General features: G+C 41.0%; 1 protein-coding gene across 4 annotated transcripts in view; it reads right to left on the reverse strand.

The window, feature by feature from the left end:
- Positions 1–15,520, reverse strand: part of ANO5 (anoctamin 5) — a 303,496-nt gene extending 287,976 nt beyond the window's left edge. The window contains exon 1 of one of the 4 annotated variants that reach the window (XM_078684222.1): positions 15,123–15,520. In XM_078684222.1, the coding sequence (XP_078540348.1) occupies positions 15,123–15,189 (67 nt within the window). In that variant the 5' untranslated portion in view covers positions 15,190–15,520. The remainder of the gene's footprint in view (positions 1–15,122) is intronic. The other 3 variants (XM_078684221.1, XM_078684220.1, XM_078684219.1) reach the window with 3 other exon arrangements.
- Positions 15,521–18,333: the final 2,813 nt, after the last annotated feature.

The following is an 18,333-nucleotide window of genomic DNA, read 5'->3' on the forward strand; positions in this document are numbered from 1 at the left end:
ATGGCTCTATGGTAACACAAGGATATGATGTTCAACACACTTCCGGAAACCAGTTGACTGCTGTAGCTCTGGGCAATGATCCATTGACCTTATAGCAGTGAATTGAGTTACTGCTCAAAGAAATCGCAGTTCTGTAAATTTTAAATCCACACGAAGGAGCTATTCACTGTTAAATTAGAGTTCTCATCTATTAACTATCAGGCAGAAACAACTCCTGTGTCTTTGGATAACGAACCGTTCCTTCACAATTCCCAAACAATGGAAATAGAATTTGTTTACTACACATATCCGCTCTCTAATGACATTATCCTTCTCTTTCCCTTCATATCACCTTCGTGTGACAATCATGGCTTCTGCTGCTTCAAACATGCAATCCCCATCCTGTAAGAATGGTCTTCGTCTAGGACACCATTTTTGAAGCAAATTGTAACATGTTTGCATTGGAAGTTTGCCTCATCTCTGCTACGGTACTTATGTTACCCATTAACTTTGCACTACAGGTGAAACTTTCCCAAATGACCATCTGAAAACAAACACTGTTTGGATGTGGATGGACGACTTGGACATTGTAAATCAATGTCAGATCTAAAACCTTTGCTAACCATCACTATGTTCAGGAGTAAAACTTTCAGTCAAGCATTCCAAATATGACATTCTAGATTGGAGGAGTAGAGAAAGCAAACTTTTCTAGCAATATAAATATCCCATTTTAATCATAAGTGATATATAATAAAATATGCCGATGTATGTACTTCAGAGTAAAATCTCTCCAAAACAATCGTTGTTAGCAGGCCACACTGTAACATATAGCCTCGCTAATTTTCCAATTAATTCTACTACAAACAAATTCCGCTACAAAACCCCAGAGTCTATACAGTTCCTTTGTTTTAGGAGTAATTCTTTCTAGCAGCAGCGCAACCTGTCACTTAACCATTAAAGGTTCAATATGGTGCTCAGTGAGGGCTTTTCTGGAGCCAACCATACAATCGTACCCAAATAGTGTTCATAGTGAGATCACGATTGCTCAATGGAATCACAATTTCATTTTTACTTTCTCTAATCACAGTACCCATGTGAACCAAAGTGAAGGGTTTGCTGAGGTACAGAATGGGTGAATGACTGGACACCAAAGAAAACTTAAAAGGATAGTAAAAGGAGAAAGAAAACTGAGCAAGGATTAGTGTCAGCATTGGAAACAATAAGGCATAGAGGAAAGTTGCATTTACTATGAATATAGTTTAGTCAATACGCACATGATGTAGACAGTAATGCATCACATGGGCCAAGATGCCACACAGAACTCTGCACTTTTGAGTTAACGTAATATGCGTTATCCCTGAATATAAGACATGGAGAACAGCCATATATTTTAAGTGTTTAAGTTACATATTTTTTCTATTAATTCTGGGTTTGTATTTTGGAATTAGTATAGCATAAGAGTCCACCAAATTGTATCATTGTGTGGAGAGCTGCAATCACCGGTGCCTACACATCCATAAACCAAACAATAGCAGATAAGGTTCAAACACCAGAGAAAAGGCGAACGATGTAAATTACATTTCTGGAAACAAATCTCCCAGTAAAGAGGTGCTAGCGAATACCAGTGTGTGACCTGGAATTCATAAGTTTATAATAGGTTTGACTTGCCACTCACTTTAGATTTAATAGATCCATAAGGTGACAATTATTATTAATTGCCGACACCTGTATGTGACCTGCAGGTCAAACGTTCATACCCAGCAGGTCCGACTTGGTACTTCATTTTTACCAGGTAAATACCTCGAATATTAGTAAGAATATTGTAAAGAAACATTTGTTTTTTATAAAACCACAAGTTGGCAAAAATTGCATTAGCGTGACAGATTTTTATTAAATTATGAAATGAATAAAAACAGGAGGAGTACCCAACGGCCACAGCTTGATGTGAACTATCCCTCTAATTGACCACTGAACATTGTAACCATGGTATTGTAGAGCAATGATGGATTTCACAGCGGCTAACTGGATTCTCCCGAGTGGATTATAAGCTCCGAGGTCCCGATTTGATGTTCTCGTTACAAAAAGGTAACGTACAGGCCCAATACTCCAAGCCTTCTGTGTTAATGAATTTCACCCACAATTATACCGTTTTTTGTTTTAGTGTCATGGAATGTTCTACTGCTCTGAAAGTTTTTTTCCTGTACTACAAGTAGAATTTTTAGGGATGGCTGGACACTACTGCTTCTTGTGTGACATATTGTTACCAGGTCTTTAACATATCTTTGGCTCCACCCAGTAGTGGATCTTTCTCACCTATTGCCATTTGCTGTACCATTCCGTCTTGCAGGAAACGCTTCCATGGATATGCATAAGGAACAATGTACAACTGAAACATACACTCAATCACTACGGATTTGTCACAATCAATTGAATATCTCCTATACACATTATTTACACAAAGCAATCCTCTTTCGCTACCATTTCCCACAGAAGTGGCAAATTCATTAGGGCTAGCTTTAATAAGATACACAGCATATGGGCATGCAACATATGTGCTTTGCCATTGTTTTTAATGAATGCTTTCTTTTTCCTGAAAGGTTTTAGTGTCACAGAACCGAATTTAAGCACTTCGACATGCTCCGATCACCAACTTCAAGCAAATCTGAGTTAATCATTCTACAACTTATACCAGTGCAAACCGTTCATGCACAAAAGTACCTGAAAAGAAATACTTTTAAGATCTAAAAATTCAGTGACCCAAATGAAAACTAACACTTTGGGCACTGATATTGCATAGATCTAACTCCAATATATAGTGGACATTACAGAGAACATTTTTATTTTAGGCTGAAGATCTCAAACAAGAGAGTACAGAATGGTGAACGTGGTCCAGTTGAGTCCTGATAGAGTTTTTTTTACATCTTTTACTTACAGTTTGAGGCACCGAGGGATGAAGTGATTTGGTAAAAGCATACCGTTTTTTGGAGTGAGGCCAAGTACTAAAAAATGAGCAGCTGTGGTGATTCGCAAAAAAATGTAGTCAACAACTTACTCTTGCAATTATTGGGAAGTGATTGCTTCTATTGGATACATTTATGAAACACACAGATATCTCTGCCTGAGTGCTAACCTGGCAAACGTTCTGCAATCCATAGTTTTACAATGAGTGTTCAGATGAATATACACTTTACTTGCGTTTTAATGAGATTTTCCAGGCTGGAAAACATTCTTGCAGGTGGCTAGAAACCCTATCTCTACACCAAAGTTCTCTAAAGTCAGTCCTAGAGGGCCAGATTTTTAAGATAACTACATTCAATTAAATTGGCATATGCAGAAAATCTGGCATGGATCTGCTCCTGCCGGACAGACTTCGGAGAACCCTGCTCTACACCCTAAGAAAATACCCACGGCATGCATACTCCACCAGCCTTCTTTTTACCTGCTTTCAGCTTGCAAACTGGGTGTGATCACCTTTACAGGCTGTTGACTGTCCATAAAGTTAGGAATTTAACTCTATCAACGGGTATACTCTTCCAGACTGTCTATGCATTGAGTTCTTCCAACTTCAGGAGCTCCTTGTTTTATTCTCAAGTAAATAGTATTTAAATTGTAAGCTCTCGGAATGCACGCTGCCCTCCAAAAACGGTATTCTACGTACACAATCTTTTATTACCACTTTCAAAATGTTGAGTTAACAATAAAAAGGATTGAACTACAAACCGTAGTTCTTGATATGTTTGTGGAGGAAAACCTAGAAGTTCAGCAGGAGAGATTGAAGTGCGTCAAACTTGTTTTTACTATCACCGATTTCAACAGGTGACAAAACAAAGCCCAAATTATAGGATTAAAACGCATTCTTTGGGCCCAAAGCCAAAATTAAACCATATAGAAACCAGGAAGAAAAGTGCGGTTGCATCACAGGAACATCGCAGCAGCCTTCCTACAGGATGACCTAGAGGACCAGAGTGCAACACGATCTAGCAACGGTTTGAGGAAAATTTACAGGTAAACCAATAAATTTGACAACCTAGTACCGCCACACCTCTTTCTCTCTTTCACTTAGTGCTGCATCATGTTGCTACCACGCCACTCCATGCCAGCAGTCGTCACTCCATGCCAGCAGTCGTCAACCAACCTTTAACATTTTTTTTCCAGGTGTGGATGTCCAGAGTGTTGACAAAAGTGACCCAAGTCTACAGCGCCTAGAAAGCATTTGATTTTTTAATGTAAAGATTTCCCTACCATATGCAGTGCTCTAGCCAACCAAGGTGCATATGAACATTCATCAAAACGCCCTGCAGGATCTCAACAGACTGTGTACAAAAGGGGCAGCATTCACATAGGTAGCACTGGGAACAAGACACTACTATTAAACTGAAACTAGGGCATGTGGGGCACGGTACCCGGAAGTAAACAACGCAAGATATCCTTGCTGAATGGCTGCAGTTGGAACAAGTAAAACAGGCACAGACCTCAATGAAGCAGTATCCTAAGAGCAACAATCGCTCAAATGTGTGGTACAAAGAATTCTACACACTTAACATAAATGTTCACATTTAAATGCGTATTACTGGATCAAGAAGTGGCCATTTCTAGGCAGGGTAACTGCATGCCTTTTAGTACCAGAAAAGCTAGTGACTCCGCACTTATTAAATGAGAAAATAAACATATATATATCTTCCGACGAATTGCAGCTTATTCTTCTTACATGGAAATTGGTGTTTTCTTCCTCTGATTACAAAGTGAGAGGGTTTTGGTAAAATTAAGTAAGTGACAGTTTTGCTGGTGTGAAAGTAAAGGCCAAGTGAACACCAAGCATGTGCATGCCTAAAAAAATTAAAAAGGAGTAGTAGCTTGGATGGGGGCGGGGGGACATGGGACAGAAGCAACATGTAGGGTATGGATGTGGAATCATGGAGGATGGGAGTGGGGGAAAGCAACAGTAGAACTGGGGGAAGCAACAAAGGAGGCACAGGCGGGGGAAACTACAAAGAGGGCGTGGGGAGGACAGCCAACTGGAAGGAAGTGTAGAGCGGGGAGAAAAGAAACAGACCACAGGGCGACATGAGTGTAGCATAGGACGAGACATGCAGAATGGAGATCGCTGTAGAACAAATGCACTCTTCTACAGTGCTTAAAAAAAAGTAGTACCTGAAAAATGAGCAGTGGATGTAATGTGTCCATGCGCCAGGGTAGGGACAAACACAAGATGAGAAAGTAAAGCCCACACAACATAACTAATAAGAAGCAATCAATTGAGAGTGACAAAAAGGCCAAACAATTGTAAGTCATACAGATGAGAGTGACAAAAAGGCCAAACAATTGTAAGTCATAGGAAGAGTTTAAGCCCACAGTAAGCTGACAATAGGCCTTTTCGCCTACAGACAGCTTGAGATATCTGGAAGGCAACATGTAAAAAGCACTCTATGTTCCTTCAGTACGCATTGCTATGATGCTCGGTGTTTCTTTCAGCCAGAAATAAAGATCCTTTAACCTAGAGTTGGTGGAACATTCTTCACCTCAACAGCTTAACCTCTATGACAGCTCTTTATGCTTCTGCACCCTGTGAGTTTCTACTTCCTAATGACTCAGTATGCCCTTGAACCCCAGTTGTTCCTACTCCCCAAAAATTAAGGGGACACCCAAACCTGGAGGGCTACAAATCCATAAAGATCAGTGTTCCTACACCCCACAGACCCAGCATGCGCCGCAATATAGAGGATTTCTACTTTATAAAGCATCAGCAGGCACATAAGACCTGAAGGGTTTCTACTTCTCGAATACCAAGGAGGAAGACAAAACTGTTAGTTTTTTAAGCCTTTCTGAACCACATCAACACTACATGATCCAACCACTACGTACTACTGTACAATGGATATAAATCATGTGTTTTATCACTAAAATACAATAATTCCTTTTTTGACAGCCCAGGACAAAAACGGATAAGGCAAGTAATCGGGTTACCATGTTTCTCCCATTCTGCTGCCTTGGAGAAAAGATGCATTACATCATGGAAGTACTATGTTGTTACCATCAGCAAAAGGCATGCAGTAAGGACTTTGCACCTCAATGTGGAATGACGTTCTATAACAAATGTTTATGAGGTTACCACATTTGTAGTCTAAAAACCCTAAATACATAATAATGGTTTCTGCATTCCAAATAGTTTTCAACCAAAGGAAAACATTGATTCCATCAGCTATGTGCACCTGCGTCTCACTTTCTTGGTGTCTAGAATTAACTTGTCCACTAACATGATACCCAACTGAGCTCCAGCCATAAACCTCTCAAGAAGAACCCGATCCCAGTATGCACCACTTAGAAGAATTCACTTAACAAGGTGATGGGAAGGCAAGGTCAATAATACTTTTACTGAGTTAGACTGGCCTTAGATTTATTTGTGCTTGCGCAAGGGTACTACAATCAGCATGGCAATCTGCATATACAAAATATCTGTGTCTCTACTGGAGGTGTAATTTCTCTGAACTTGATGCCCATCTGTGGGACGAAATGTAACTCATCCTGCAATTGCCTTAATGTCACCAGTCAAATATATATTTTACTGTTCAAACATTAGCTCTTAGTGTACTTCACATTAAACACCAATAAAAGCCCAATCAAATGCAATGTGTTGGACTACCATAATCGAGTTATTAAACACAGCAAAACACAGTAACATTTGTCAATCTCTGCAACTACAGACTTCATACACCACAAGGACTGCTGCTAGACAAATTGGACATGTTCTTGTTCGCAATAAACCACGTAACTATTTACAGCAGGGATTGACCCTGGCATGGTGTGTACCCTACCTGAATATAGTCAAAATATTGAGCAGGATACACTGGTAAGCCAGACATGGAAAGATCTCCTATTACTCTTCTCTTCTCAAAAACATGGCCTAATCTGCTCATGGGCTGCACTAATCACTAGATCTGGCACAAGTGCCGACTGCACCACCTTACATGGTGTTTTTTATGCCCCTTCAATCCGCAACAGTTTAAAATTCCAACCAAGAACAGAACTAGTGCCAGAAGACACAGCTGACCTCTCAGTTGTATGAAACTAAATGTGGTAGGACGCATGACTCCGACGCTGAAGGAGTTTAGTGCTTTTTGAGCACCGAGCAGACAAACAGTGAGAAAAACGCAAAGTCCCCCTTGATATAACTCCATAAACAAAATGTTTTCCTGAGATTTACATTTTTGATTTGTGTATCTTTAGAGAAGCACTTTAGCTTGGGTAGACATTCCTAATCCGGACAAAATGTTCTGGACAACATTTTTTTAAATGGCGGATCTGTTGCAGTGATGATGTAATATTTCAGGATTTCAGAGATCTATATTCTTCATTTTGTTGTCAAAACATAGGTATTGGGAGTCAATAAATCTTATCGAGACAAACAATAACTCCTCAGATCAACCTTGCCGCAATTTTCCAAAATGGCAGTTCTATAATGATGTGTTTTAGCCATCATATTAGTGATTTATTTTAATATTGTTATTGTTTGAGGCCTTCCATTGATTCAAATTCATAAATGTGAGTGAAGCAGGTGGTAGCAGAGGATCTTTACCTCCTGCCAGTGTTTTGCCAACTAAAAAAACCTGAGGACTCCTTCAAACAAAGAAAAATGTATCATATGCCAAACTAATCAGAAAGAAAAGTTAAAATCAACTACGGCTGGTCAGAAGAGTTTGAGATGCTGCAGAAATACAGCAGCACTAAGTTCACAAAAGATTGAAACAGATGAGTGAAGAGGATCAAATATGTTATTGTTATAACACGTGCTACAAGTAGTATACAATGGAAATATTCCTGCAAAAAATAGAAGCAACCAGTGAATCACAACAAGAATCAGAGTCTTCTGAGAAAAACGACGGCAACCAAACCCAATGACCATCCACTTAGAAGATAGATGGCTACCCCTCGACCACCGCCAACAACTGATCAGAAAGCAAAGGATCTTAAATCTGTTACCTGTGTTTTAGCCACAGTAAGGGCCAAAGGGCCTGGTGAAAGAACAAAGTACTGAGTATGTAAGTGTCAAAGGGCAAACATTTTTATCTGCAGCTAATTTCTTCCAAGATGAAGCATTCAGCTGAGTAGCTCATCTAAACAGTGAGGTGAATGTATTTTTTCACTGGATTTGTGGATCTACCTTAACTGCATGGGTATATACATTTTAAAATACGAATGAACAATGAGCTCCCAGGTGCAATGTAACTGCCAGCCTTCAGTTAGGTTTGCACTCTTTGAAAAAGTATATTAAGTTTTAAAGCCACTCTTGAGTCCTGGTTACAGGTTCACACTTGGTGAGGTTAGAGAAATAATGGTCAACACTGATGAAACTGCATTTAACCATAATAATGGAATTAAGATTTTTCTGGTGATAATGTACAATGACAGAATTCGTTTTTGACATTATAACAAACAGAATGAGCCACTCATGTTGTTCTCAGCTGATTTGATACCTGAAGTTCTTGCTACCAAAATATGATCACAGAATGCAGTAAAATCAGCAGGAAAACATTTCATGAAACATCCTAAAATATTTCGATTTTTGATGTATGTGACAAATTTTGTGATGCCCCAGAGCTCCACAAATTATGGGAGTCAACAAGAAGCCCGGACAATGTCTTATCATTTTGTACATCATTGTTTAATATCAGCAAAACACAAACTAAAGTTCTTGACTTCGGAAAACAAGCCAATAACATTGGGGATGGCTTTGAAGATATAAGTGAAGAAGCGGAAAACAATCCCATGAACTGAAAGGCCTATGCTGGGGAAATGTACTGACTTTTCTAAATCATGTGTTATAAGTTACATCACGGCAAAAGAAAACTCCACTACACATGATGACTGCCCACGCAATCTATGCCAAGTGAAAAGTAGAGAGCTAATCACTTCAATGAACAGGACTGGTGTGTCAGCTCTAGGTATAAACAAACGAAGCTGCGAACTTATAACCCAACTGCCTTGCCAACATATGCAAAGTCACTACATGCTATCAGCATTTCCCAGTCTACCAGAAAGTTTCGAAGTGGCTGATGACATGGATCTTCTCTTTAATGCTGCGGTCAGTAAAGAAGATTTAACAGAATTTATCATATTGCTTATTCGTGCGGACTGAAGGATGAAGAAAAGCCAGGTCCTGCATGGGCTGGAATTCATGATTTGATCTCTCAGAATATCGTCCCACTAAAGAAGTTTGGGTAATTACCAGTAATAACATCTCCATTCACAAAATACGCAAAAGTACACACAACTCTAAAAAAAAATCTAAACTGTGCATGCTCAGCATGAAGACAAGCCTATCCTGCCAATTTTCTGCAAAGAAGGTGTTTTCTGTATTGTAAAGGACATTTTTATGAGCAACCCAGAGGAATTTGAGGATCTCGGCCCAATTATGGGCATTTTGAACATGACAAAAGTTACGTTGCGGCATCTAGGAAGTTACCTCAGTGGATGTGGTATAGACAATGCATGTTTTGAGGTAGAAATCTTTGGAAGCACAAGTGTCCAGTTAGTAGGGAGCGGAACTCATGTTCATTCGTTACACGATATGCTCAATATGTTTAAGGCTATAGAAACATTGCATTGGAATGCTTTCATGAACAAGAATGATGAATTTGGTTTTGTATAGCTCATCTCAGAAGAGAAAAGGAGCACAGGATGCACTTCATTCAAAATGCATAATGATAAACCAGTCAATGTTCAATACACTCAGTTCAAAATTAGAAAATCAAGTTCATAGAGTTTGTCAAAAAACTTAACGAAAAAAATCTGAACTTTCCAAGTACTGGAGAAATGTTTTACGTATGATAGCTTTAGTGAAAAACGTGGTACATGCTGATCAGCAAGATGATTCGGAGATGCACGAGAAGACTGTAGAGTCACTGATTACTGTGTTTCGCAAATTCAATTGCATAAACTACCTGAGATCACAGTCCTGGTATTTGGAAAGAGTGATGTAGCTAGAAAATAAAAACACATATCTTTACTGAAAATTCACCCAAAGACTTCTTGTGGTGAAAGATAGAGAGGGAATGTTCAATGCTATGGCTCCAGATATTGAAACAGACGATCCAGAGTTCACAGGAAATGCTCCAAGGGAATTAACGGTAAGACACGTAAAAGTGAATATGTTGCTCAATTGCAGCTGGTTTACCATAAAGTCATTTCTATTTGGAATGTTTTCCGAGAGATGACAAATTCAAAATTATTGAACTATCATGAAACTGTTCTTCACCACACACTTGTGGGAAAGAGAGGGGAACGTTTTAATAAACGTGTTGACAGCCGTCTTTATTTCATGCAGCAGCTTGGAATGGCTGAGCCTGTGCGAACACAACTTTGTGATCAAGCAATACGTGGATAACAATATAAAGGCACATCAACTAAATGCCCTGGAACAGGGATCGAAACTATATGCAAAATTGAAGCAGGGAAGATTTGTATCGAAAGAGAAAAAGCTGTTTGATATAATCACTAAAGCTATACTTCCACACTTTAATTGCCATAGTAAGAGTTTCATCCAACCAGCCACTACAAACCAGGTTACAAAAAAATAACTTTTACAAGCACATAGAGTGATGGGAGTAGCAAAGGAAAGTTGTGAATGATGTCAAGGACATTCTGTTGCATGATCTTCTTCCAACAAACACATTATTTGAAGGAGATGCTGAAACCAAACCAGTGAAGCATAAACTCATACAAGAGCTCGAAAAAACTTACACCTGAAGAATTTCAGTTCAAAAGGGTGTCCTCATTGAAAACTGCTGTTGTTGTGAACTATATGTCACAACTGCGAATGGTCCAGATTTCATCCATACAAAACATCGGAGAGGTTATTCAGACTGTTTTATAGATATCAAAGTCAGTGTGCACCTTGCAATAACTGCCCATTCTACAGCTATCTTGAACTACTGTTAAAAAATGAGGGAATCAGAGGAATGTCTACAAGTGGAACAATTGTCCTTGCCTGCAACAAATATGCGACACTTATACCTGTGCAACTTGAAATATTCTGGTCATCAACACTGAAAAAAAATTACTTGGAGATGTTAACTAGCCAAAACATTGTTGATGCTTAAATGAACACTGAATTTCCAATTTTTACATGTACAAATGCTTTCAACGAGGAGCTGGTGCCTGCACAGATATACTGAAATGGTATGGGCCATATTGTTCAAGAACTGAACAGCATATAAACCTACTTAACTTAACTTAGATTTGTTGCAATGTCCATAAGTCAAGGATTGTTGGAGTTATGGAACAGGCAAGAAAAGACACTTTATCCTGCTTCATATTCTGTACTATGAACTTGACCCAGAGATGCCCTGTGTTCTTATCAAGGCTCATATTCTTACTGGTATTTACACTATGAGCGACATTGGAACAAAGCTATGGAGCTTTAACTATTAACCTGTGAAGTTTCTAAAAGGATTTGCTGAGACAGAAGAAGAATGTGACTTTACAGACATAAAAAATATACCTTGTGAATGTGTGGCTAGCGAGTACTGACTGTCACATTTGAAGATCTTCAGTGCAGTGAGTTCAATAAACCAGACCCGCTAATTGACCTTTCATTGACATCATATTCTGAGCATGGACACAATAAAAGAGCATTCCATTTGATCAGAAGATGTATAAATGTTTTGGATCATACAAATGTAGAGAAAGATTGGTGTGAATTTGGTTGGGAAGATATTGATGGAGTGCTAAAACCTACAAAAATGTCAAAGTCTCTACTCACAGAACTTACATGTACTTGGTACATAAATATGTCCCTGTCGATATGCTTTTCTCAAATGTTCAACATTCTGCACAAATACCACAAGCAAGTCCCTAAACAACTGAGTGAACTATGAAAATGTGTTTAGAACAGGAGTAATGAGTAGTATGTTTTCATTTCAGATCATAGACATTGGTGTAAACAAAAAAGAATTAAAAAACATTATTATTGGTTTCATTTCTATATAGGTCTCTTCCTCCTCTATTGTAGCCGCCATTTTGGAAAATTGTGAAAGGTTTGCTCTGAGAAGATGCTTTCTGTCTGTATAAGACTATTTGGCCCCCAAAACCTCTCTTTTGACACCAAAATTATATAAGTATATCGGTCCCATGGTTCCTGAAATATTACATCACTACAACACATCCGCCATTTTTAAAAATGACGTCAAATAAAATTTGAACCCAGATCAGCAATGTCTACAGAAGCTAAACTACTTCACTAATGATCCAAAAACGAAAATCTCTGGACAACAATTTGTTTACAGAGGTACATTAATGGGGCCCAGATCATTTATTTCAGCCTATGGCTGCAGGGGGGCCCAACTGCAACCCGTTTGGGGACTGGCACTTGTTTTTCCCCCATCAGAATTTGATCAAGAGAATGATAGAGAAAAACACAAAAAGTGGAAAGAAGGAAGAGAAACAGAAAAACTGTGACAAACAAACGAAGCATAGATGAAAAAGATTCTTAAAGAGCATGATGAAGTGGCCAGGGGAGGATGGTGGTGGATTAACCCAGTATCCTGTATCCTCCCCTATTATTCCTTTTCTTTCTCTACGTACAGTGTTCTGCTTTTTGTGGCTCGGGCGAGATTATATATATATATATATATATATATATATATATATATATATATATATATATATATACATATATATATACATATATATATATACACATATACATAGCAAACACAAGGAGATGATGGGCAGAGCACTAAACATTTTCAGACACTCACCACCAGTCACAGATCTGGGCTGAATCCATCATCGTTCTTTAGCTCAGTCTGCCGCCCCAGTTCAGACCCAACTATATGCAACTCAGTCTTGACCCTGTGCCTCATGGGAACAGTCCAGGCCGAACTGCCAAGCCAGGTCTTCCCTGGAAACAAGCATCCTGGGACCGGTTTCGTGGGAACACTCCTCATCAACCAGGATTGCTTGAATCCAGTGGTAAAGTGAGCAAGGGACCCACGTCTGGGCATACCCTGCCAACTAAGGGCGCACAAAGCAAACAAGATCTGTGACTGGGGAGTTGTGTCTGAAAAAAATCAGTGCACCGTCCGTCATCTACCTTGTGTGTATATATATATATATATATATATATATATATATATATATATAAAAACACATAGATAAATAGGGTGGAATCAACAAATAAACATAACAAAGCCTTGGTATTCTGCACTCCGACATTTAATAGGGCCAGCTGCAAGCTTCTGCAAGCTTCTATGCATAAATGTGGGCCCCATCTCTCACTCTTTTACAAATTAAGTACACGCTCTCACATTAGTCAAGAAAAATGTCATCATCACCAATAGTTTAATCTGGGTCAGACAGTTCGCCCTCAGTCTAATCCAAAAAGCGCTCATCACAGAGTACTCACCAGGCTCTCCCTAATCTCCCCACCACCTTGTTGCCAGGTGGCATCCCGCTTCCCACAGCAAGGCGGGTACTTCTACCAGGACCCAGATTTCACCACCATGTGCACCCATGCAGCTCACCGCACTATGTATTCACTTCTGTCCTCAAGGACTGCTAGTCCACCTCCACGTGTGAGAGGACCCTACACATACCAGTGACTGTGAAAGTAGGGGTGCTCGGAGTGCAGCAGCACCCCCATAAAGTCTTGGTGTTCAGATGGAGAATTTACAACCGAGAGGCCTTTATACTGTGTTCAGATATGAACGGTCTCCTGATGGGCACCTTTGTTTGACCAAGAGCTGTTAATTCTTTGACCATGGAGAACAAGGTTAGTCTTCCTTACTCTGAATACATGTTTAAGATATTTTGTCATTTTCACTAATGATACGCTGATGCTCTTACAGGGATCAAGGAAAAGAAGAAGGCCACAATAGTCCATGGGTGTTCTAACACACGCATAAAGATGAGCTTGCTTTACAAAGTTAGTCACATCTATCTCAAGATATATACATGCAACATGGAAATCAAGGCACTTTATAGAGCTATCAATGGCCAGGGCACCCACGGCTTTTTAGTAAATCAGGTTCGTAGCACTACATAGGAAACAGACAAATTTACATTTCCATCTGATACAGCACAGAGTTTCTCATGTGTCAATTTCTGTTGTGAGTTATCAGTCCTGAGAATCAAGCTTTGAAGGACGCCCCCGCCCCTAAGCGTGCCAGGCCCTCTCCAGACCCGAGGTGTTTATAAAATTATAAAAACATCAAAGGGCTCCTGGGCACTCTGCGGCCCACGGTTGCTGCGCGCGTGTGTGCCTCAAAGCCAACCTGTTCCTGTAGCGCCGACCCACTGCTTATGACTGGACAGATCGCTATGTCGCCCACGCACACGGCCGCTGTCTGCCCAGGGACTCCCAAGTCACTGCCCGCACAGGTTCGCTCGATTCGATAGTGGCCAGGGTACCCTGTGCAGTCACGTACGGTACCCTTGTTATACTGGATAACTGGCTCCGGAGCATCTTTCCTCCCCCGTACCACAGCAGTGCGTGTTTCTATACCAGAGGACAGCCGCGGTTCTCTAGTGCCCCATGTCCACGCGGGAATAACTGAGCCAGCCTGGCTTGTCCCATTCAATACAGTGAGTTGTAGACCTACTTTTACGCCGTGCATGCTACAAGTACCAGCATGCAACGAGTAAGCCTGGTTATCGCTGACAAGGGTCTAGCAAACTTGGGAACTCAGTTGGGTCCCCCACCAGCATAGAAAGCAGCGGGGGACCCTTCACACGTCTACGCAAGTAGCCGCACGCAGGATGCCCTTCTGTCCTGACGGAAACCAGCTGCCCGTCCTCCCAAAGCTGGGGTCCGGTTTGGAACGGCTGGCTAGCCCCGTCATCTTTCCCGCCCCACTTCCATCTATATGCGACGAACTAACATCCGCACTGCCATATTCCAGCCTTAAATGGAAGGAACACGCAGGCGACGTGGATTTCCTTGTCCCTTGGAACGCAGATCACACAACGGATCTGTGAAGAATCCCTTCCCCGCAGCATAAAACAGAAGACACCCAGCCCGTTATTTTGCGCACTGCAACAAAGCATCTATTATCCTATCCCGGAGCAGACAGCTGTGTAACTGCAGGGCAAGGCCAAACAAATATATCCCTTGGAAGGCAGCGCGCGCCCCCGCCGCCCTTACTTACCGTCCAGCGCCGGGCTGTCGCTCAGCTCTATCAGCGTCTCGTGCTCCTTCTGGCCAAAGAGGCTCATGGTGGCTGCCGGGTGCGGGGCGAAGCCTTGCGGAGAGGCGCTGGGGGGCTTCACCGCGCCCCCGGTTCCATGCGAGGGGTCGGGATGAGGGTAGAAGAGAAGCCCCCGTCTCTCCACAGCCCCTGTTCTGTATGAGACTGTGTGAGCCCCAGCCTCAGGCTGGCTGCCTCCCTTAAAGACACGGCAGACCTGGATCCGGTTACTTTCTGTCGGCTGAACCCGGTGCGCCTTAAAGGGGCGCTGTGCTAGCGTGTGCTTCGAAGGAAGCGTGTAGCTAGGGACAGGGTCTCTGTCTCTGGAGGCTGGAATTGTAAACAGAGCCGGGGAGGGGTTATGCCGAGCCTTTGAGTCATTCAGTGCGTGTCACACAGAAAGGAGAAGGGCAAACTTCACTAGCGGAGGCTGCACAGTTACAGTAACAGGCTGGGAACTTACGGGAAAGCAATATTTGCAGGAACCATACATGTATTTTTAGAATGAATGATCAGAGCTCTGAGCTAGTATCGTTTGTTTATTACGGACAGATGCTCATGGGGGGGGGGGGGGTAAACATTCTGATGAGAGGATATGTCATAACGGCCAGAGCTGGTAACTTTGGAGCTGCAGAACCAGGCTCAAGTCTCGGCGCCCCCCCCCCCCCCTCAACATCCTTTGATTCTAGACCAAAGCTTAATCTCTCCCTGCCTACAACTAGGTGTTAGTTATTGTTTTTAGTATCATTCAAGGAGGTAGGCGGCAGAGAAAGGCAGTGTGGAAGGGGGTCTCAGGTGTTAGTTATGGCTTTTAGTATCATTCAAGTTGGGAAACATTAGTCAGAGAATAAATACCATGCTTAAATTAAATGGAAGTTTCTGTTGTAAAGCACGCTGTAACAACACATGTTAGAACACGTTCTTATAAGCATATTAAATAAAGTTGCCTCTGTCCTTTTAAAGGAAGTCACTTATGTCAAATTAAGTTAGACTTAGCATACTACAGTAGTACATTATGCGTGCTCTTTTTATTATATTTCCCAAAAAGTATTTGACGAATGAATGCTACGCTTACATTAAATAAAAGCTTCCATTCAAAAGCCCCTACGTCTTAATTTTGTACCTCGGTCTTCTATGAGCCAAAGTCTGTTAGATATACAGGCCGAACTCCAAGCTGCATCGAGTCTTGGCTTTCCCTCTCATGCGACACCCATGCCCTCCCTCTAGAATTGATAGCTGAACAATTGCCGTGAAACAAAGAAAACGATGTGCATACTTTAACAGTAATTATGAAAGGATGGCACTTCTGTATACAATTTTAACCCAACGCTGGTTTTAACCAGACTTGCAAATCAATGTGTATGCAAACAGTTATAATAGCGCCAACAACATGCAAAGCACCATTAGACGCTTGTTGTACAATATTTGCAAATGACTACAGGAAACCTCTAAAACGGCGCCAACTACAATATAAAGCCTTTAAAAAAATCACTGTGCAGGAAACGCCTACAATGGCGCCATAGACAACGAAAGCATTGCAAATTACTCTGCTAATAACTCCTAATCCTGTGTGAATGCCAAGCAAAGCACTGTTAAACGCATAGGCTTACTCCAAAACATCGTGCTCCTTTTGCGCTAATCGTGCCCATTTTGCGCTAGTTACTGCTTTGGAAAAAAATGAAGCACGACACGCACTCCATTAAAAGTCCGCCTCACTGCTTATATAAACTTAGCAGTAATCGAAAAACACACTAAGTTTAATAAATATCGGGAAGTGTACATTGATATTGCAGAGTGATAGTGCAGAGAATTAGTGTATAGTGGTAGTGCATTGCACAGAGTGGTAGTTCTTAGTGGTTGTGCAGAGCGCATAGTGGTAGTGCAGACTCCAATCTGCATTGAATTTTGGCTTTCTTTTTCATGCGACACCCATGCCCTCCCTTTTGAATTGATAACTGTTTTTTTACACACATGCTTTAACAACACATGTTAGAACACGTTGTTATAAGCATATTAAAAAGTTGCCTATGTCTTTTTAATTAACTGATTCCTGGCAAATTAAGTTAGACTTAGCATGCTACAGTGCTACATTATGCGTGCCTTTTAATTATATTTCCCAAAAGTGTATCAGGAATAAATGCTATGCTTACATTAAATGTATATGTAAAAAGTAGAGTGTTGTGCAGAGTGGTAATGCAGATTGGTAGTGCAAAATAGTAGTGCAGAGTTGTAATCGAGTATTTTGTTTCCTTCTATGCGACACTCATCCCTACCTACTAGTATGCAATGCACAGTGCAATTTGGTAATGTGAAGTGCAAAGTACACAGTAATAGTGCAGAGTTGTAATGCAGACTGGTAGTACAGACTAGTAGTAGAGACTGTTAATGAAGAATGGTAGCGCAGATCGTTAGTGCAGAGTGGTAATACAGACTAATAGTGCAGAGTGGTAGTGCAGAGTGGTGATGCAAAGTTGTAGTGAAATGTTGGCTTTGCTTTTATGCAATGCCCTCCTACTGGAATGCAATGCACAGTTCCATTTGATAATGCATAATGCAAAGCACAGAATGGTAGCGCAGATCGTTAGTGCAGAGTGGTAATACAGACTAATAGTGCAGAGTGGTAGTGCAGAGTGGTAGTGCAGAGTGGTAGTGCAGAGTGGTAGTGCAGAGTGGTAGTGCAGAGTGGTAGTGCAAAGTTGTAGTGAAGTGTTGGCTTTGCTTTTATACGATGCCCTCCTACTGGAATGCAATGCACAGTTCCACTTGGTAATGCATAATGCAAAGTGCACACTGGTAACGCAGACTGGTAACGCAGACTGGTAGCGCAGGCTGGTAGTGCAAGCTGGTAGTGCAGACTGGTAGCGCAGACTGGTAGCGCAGACTGGTAGCAATGTGCATACTTTCACACTAATTATGAAACAATGGCACTATTATATACAAGTTTGATATCACGCTGGTTTTAAGCAGAATTTCAAATCTTTGTGCAAGCAAAAAAATTATTATAGCGCCAACAATTGGTAGTGCAGAGTGGTGGTGGAGAATTGTAATGGAAAGTGGAGAGTGGTAATGCAATGTAAAAAGTAGAAGTGCCGAGGTGTAGTGCATAGTTGTAGTGTAGAGTTGTAGTGTTGAGTGCAGAGTTGTACTGCATACTTGTAGAGTACAGTGCAGA

The sequence above is a fragment of the Lissotriton helveticus genome, chromosome 3_2, assembly GCF_964261635.1.
Source record: "Lissotriton helveticus chromosome 3_2, aLisHel1.1, whole genome shotgun sequence".
NCBI lineage: Eukaryota > Metazoa > Chordata > Amphibia > Caudata > Salamandridae > Lissotriton > Lissotriton helveticus.